This window comes from Crocodylus porosus, unplaced genomic scaffold (genome assembly GCF_001723895.1).
Source record: "Crocodylus porosus isolate Cpor-Errol unplaced genomic scaffold, CroPor_comp1, whole genome shotgun sequence".
In the NCBI taxonomy this organism is placed as follows: Eukaryota; Metazoa; Chordata; order Crocodylia; family Crocodylidae; genus Crocodylus; species Crocodylus porosus.
The window spans coordinates 78,980,181-78,985,431 of record NW_017728949.1 but is presented as its reverse complement, the minus strand read 5'-3'; the positions used below and the strand labels follow the sequence as shown (position 1 = coordinate 78,985,431).

Genomic DNA, 5,251 nt, shown 5'->3' with positions numbered 1-5,251 from the left:
GCAGCGGGGCTGGACCTGATGATCTGTAAGGTCCCTTCCAGCCCCTAACATCTATAAAACTATGATCAGTGAAGAACTGATAAATGCAACAGGTGATGAATCTATATATATAAGGCTCATTTTTTTCTGGGAAATTTCCCATGCTATTTTTATAAAGATATCAGGAGAAAAACATTGTGCAATACTGTATTTGATCTTCTATTAGCTTTGGGAACCAAATTGTCTCATATCCAATTCCTGTAGGAAACACATTTTAATACAGTATAACCTCATGAATCTGGCATGCTTGGGACCGAGCACGTGCTGGAAATGTGAAAATTCTGGACTTTTGAACCTGGAGTGGTGGCCGGTCCTGGAGCTGAGGGGGAGCAGAGCAGCGGTGCAGGGGGGTGGATGGTGGTGGCAGCCCCTGCATGCAAGCTTCCCCCTCTGCTGCACCAGGACCGGCTGCCACTACTCCCCAGTGGAGTGTAGTTTTAAAAAGTGCTGGATTTTCGATAATTCTGGATTTTTGATATCTGGATTTATGAGGTTATACTGTATTTAAAAAAGATTACAGAAGTGGATGGATTCTGAAAGTCCTCAAACCAAACCTCATAACTGACTTACAACTAGCAAAATGAAATCGTATTTGTATTAATCTTTGGGTCCTTTGACATCCTTAGAGCCAGCGTACGAGGCATAGCAACCACTCTACAGAGAACTCTCCAATTGAACGAAGAAGTCTAATGACCTCTGATGAAAATTATCACAATGAAAGGGCTCGGAAGAGCAGGAACCGCTTGTCTTCCAGTTCCCAACACAGCCGAGATCATTACCCACTTGTGGAAGAAGAGTACTCTGACTCGTATCAGGACACTTACAAACCGCATAGGAATCGAGGATCCCCTGGAGGATATAGCCATGATTCACGACATAGGCTTTGAGTTTAAGAACCTGGGGAAAAATAGTATTCATTAGTTGCCATAATGTAGGTAGGACAAAGAAATCATCTTAATTAAGCAGATGTAACGCAGTTTTACTAAGGTTACAAGCTGCTGTCATTTGATGCTAAAAATGGGCAAAAATGCACCATGCCCTTATGTTTAGGAGGAAATTAGTTTGCCCAGTCACATAGGATTTCTTTTTAGTAGAGCGTTTGCATTTATAGCAGCACCTTTTCTCCTCATTAGATATTAGACATGTCAGTTTGTAATTTAGGGTACTTTATCAAGGCACATATAGAATAATTTCCTGTGCTGGAAATTCCAAATGACCAGTTCCAGTTGGAACCAATTTATAAACCAATTCCTGTTGGAATTCGGGTGAATTGACTGGAAAGTCTACTTGAGCATGTTGCAAATCAATTGAAAAAAGTGAAAATGAAAAAAACTGAAAATTACAAAATCACTGTAAGCCAAAAATCAGCTACAGTATTTGATTGCTGGAAGCTAAATTTACACTTAAGGTTACAATTTAAACATGTTAACATACACGTACATTACCAGAATGGCTCTTTTAGGCTAACCAAATATAAACCTTCCATAATGCCAAATATTATAAATTAATGCATCAGTTACAAAGTACTTTCTGGTTTGAAATTATCTTTATTTTTAATCCTGGCACAAATGTTGCAGCAAAAACTGATGTATTTTGTTTACTTAGTACCGATATTGCTGTTGTGGTCCCAATAGTGATATGAACTTTGGGAGTATGACAGAGAATAGTAAGAATGGAGAAATCCAAGCCTTGTTTGAATGATATGAGTTGGAGAATAGATGGCTGTCTTCTTTTAATCACCAGAGCACTAGTACATACTCCCAGAAATGCAGTTTTAATCTGTAGAGATGTAACACTTCTCCTATTCTCAATATGTTACTGTGTCAAGTGAGATTTGATTCATCCTCCCACATGTTTACTGCATATATACGACTGCTGGGTCCCTTCACATTACATATTTCACGATCCATGTTTGAATGCTTGCAAATTCTAGCATCACATGAGAACTCTCTGTAATAACCTCACATTAGATTTTAATGATGATATCAGATATTTTGTTTTTTTTTAAATACTAATAAATTCTGAATGTTTTGAAAAGAAGGATCTGATAGAAATAGCTTGCAATAAAAATGGAATTGAGTATGAGAAAATTTCTGCTCACTATAAAGTTATAAAACTAACATTTTTAATTCAAAGAACTAAGTTAAAGTCTTTGGAAATATAGCTGCCTTACTTCTAATGAAAACTTATTTTCACCTACCAGTCTTTGTTTGTTTTTTTTTAAAATGAATACATTTATGTAATTAGACCTTATGTCTAATTAGACCTTATGTCTAATTTGATTAATGAAGCCTTAGATCCAATATAATTGAAAAAATTATCATAATTGACCATTTTATACAATACTCTGATGTCTTTAAGCAAAGACTCTTTCTAAAATTCCACACTGCATGCATTTTCTAAAATTGACAGAACCATGCGTAAAAGATCTTTTTATGCTGGTTCATGTCAAAGCTATTTTTTGAAGATGAAAGTAATTAATTTTTATATTTGCCTGTTTTATTCCCAAAGCCTCCTGACAGGCTATAAAAGCATGTAGCACTAAATACATTTCCTGAACATTATGATGTCTTCTACTTTCTGGACCAATTAATAAAGATGCTTCTAATATTTTTCCCCACCATTGAGCCTGATTACCTGCTTGATGTTAACAACTAGAAATATAATTCATCTCATATCTGTACAACCAAAAATAATGTACATCTCTAGCAGCATTAAAAGACAGTGGATGCAACATTGCCTTTTCTGACAGGTTTACTGTCTAAAAGAAGAGTTAAAGATCACTAGATGATGAAATATAAAATATCTGCATCCACTGGAATAACTGTGTTGAGAATGAACCTATAGGGCCTGAACTGCTGCTCTTTTCCAGACTAAACTCCTGTAGATTTCAGGGAGTTTGGTCTGAGCAACTGCTACAGGAAAAAGTCCAGGAATGGTGGCATAGGCTGCCATTTCTCACCTTTTATGCTATAGCACAGGGGAGCATTCTCCAGGAATTTTTACAAGTCTTTGTTACATGTACAGCACACATATCTGCATGAGAAAGAAGGCATTAGGCAAAACATTTTTCTATAAGCTTTAACAGTTTCTTGTTTGTGTGCATTAAAGTATTAATTGCAAAGAATGCACTGAGATGTATAAACCTAGATTAGACAGCTTGTTTATCTTTATTCTGTAGTAGCATTAGAGATCAGATCATTAACTGCTTGAAGATATTTGCATTTTATGGCAGGAAGCTGCAACAGCACTTATATATATTTTCTAGCAAACAAGATTACTGCTTTATCATTTCAAAGACAAAAATATCATTTATTTTTTAAAGCCTTTGGAGCCTTGGTTTAAGTCTTCCATGTCATGCTAGTAAAGGGAAAGATCCGCAGAACACACATGCACAAAATCCACCAACTGCATTGTCTCAAGTGCCAAAACCGCTTTGTTTTAATGTTCTTATGAAAATACCTTTTTGAAGGGAGTCATGTACTATTGTCTTGAAAGAAAATTTTGAAATTTTCTTAATTCTGTAGGTTTAGATTTACCCTTTCTTTGTATGCAATTGATTTATTTCCCTCCCGTCCCAGTTATAAATGATCCAACAGAATTTGATAGTTTTCTCGGTTTTTGCAGGGGACTCACCCTTCAAGTAAAAGAGCATATCAAATAATAACAGGAATACATTTTATTCTAGATAAATTCTATTTTTAAAAAAAATACATTATTTTTAAGAAACAAAAGAAACAAATGCAGCAATGTTGATTCAGGACATTTAAATCCACAGCATAAACCATATATTAGAACTTCCACAATGGTAACCAAACATCCTGTGATTTATTATAGTATGGTTTTATGTGAAGTTACGAAGTTCATGGGTTCCTGAATGAATAGAAATAAGAATATTTTTTCCAATACCGATACCATCTCTCATTAGTATTATAATATGATCAGGATTCTGTTGCTAAACTCCAAATTCTACACAGATCTTTTAGAAATGTGTATAACATTTATTTTTGTCATGTTTATAAGTGGTTTTTATTTAAAACATTTTGTGCTTAATGTTAACTTAGCTGATATGCTAAATTTAGTGCTGATATGACAATCTTAATGGCATGGTCATCCATAGACAGTATGCATCAATGCACTCATTTGTAATGGAATAACAAATGATTTTTTAAATGCAGAAACTATTTATAAGGAAATAAATGGTTATTCTCCACCTTTTTTTTTTTTTTGGCAAATTGTATTTGACAGATTTGTTAACCTCTTTTACTACTTATGCAATTGAACATTTTTCCAGTCAGGTGTGTAATTGTAAACTGACTAAATTTTCTGACTGATATACTACTATAGGAAATAATTGTTAAAGTTGTTTTTCAGCAATTTTAACCAAATCCTCTGGTTTATATCATGCCATGATTTTCAAAAGCAAATTCCCTTTTAATTGGTTACTATGTTTAAAAGTTCTTAGTTACTTTTGGTTGTAATCTAATTTTTATCCTCAGAAGTCCCATAGGTGTCAGTAGAAGTTGCACCCCAAGCTAATTATTTTGTGCTCAGTAAACAAGTATAGTTTCTGTAGCAGGCGTTGTACCTCTTGCTATTTATGCTACCTCTTAGCTAGGGAACCATGAGCTCATTTTAGTCTCTCAAATTTCTGATTTACACTGTTGAAGTCCTATATGCAAGGCGGTGCAGCTGGGCCTAGGATGAAGCTCATGTCTTCAGTATACATACCTGTCGATAATCACATTCAGACCATTAGTACTGGCTTTGCTGCATGTGGAAATATATTTTACTATGTTTTCCCCAGGTTTTAAAGCTCCTTTTATTACAGATATTTGGGTGTTTTCACCCTTCCTTTGCCCCTTGCATTTTTAAAATGGTTTAACTAGTATTTTTAAGAATTAAAAATTTAAATAGGGAGGAAGATACTGTAGTTGTAAAAACAAGAAACTAGTGGAGAGTGAGCGCTTATGGCAGTTTTCTTCTGTGCCACAAGCTAGCTGCTGCTATAGAAATGCAAGATAATGATAGTTACCCTTGGTGTGTGTAGGCCCAGAGCTTCAAGTTCAGTTTGCTGACAATCTGAATTCAGCCTAGTCTCAATTTTACAGTGTTCCAGTCTGAACTTCCCAGGGTCTCAGCACCTCAGCATAATAATGTTCCTCTGTGCCATTCTCGGAATCACACATTGAATTATTTTATTGTATGGTTA

The 5,251-nt window shown here is 35.0% G+C and overlaps 1 protein-coding gene across 2 annotated transcripts in view; it reads left to right on the top strand.

Annotated features, from left to right (window-relative positions):
- CACNB4 (calcium voltage-gated channel auxiliary subunit beta 4) overlaps nt 1-5,243 on the top strand; it is a 151,723-nt gene extending 146,480 nt beyond the window's left edge. Inside the window, exon 14 of one of the 2 annotated variants that reach the window (XR_002104541.1) lies at nt 666-746. Coding sequence is in view for 1 of the 2 variants with exons in the window: in XM_019554515.1 (XP_019410060.1) it covers nt 666-926 (261 nt within the window). In the remaining variant the exon portion in view is untranslated. Of the gene's footprint in view, nt 1-665 lie in introns of both variants that reach the window. The other variant, XM_019554515.1, reaches the window with a different exon arrangement.
- The last annotated feature ends 8 nt before the right edge of the window (nt 5,244-5,251 follow it).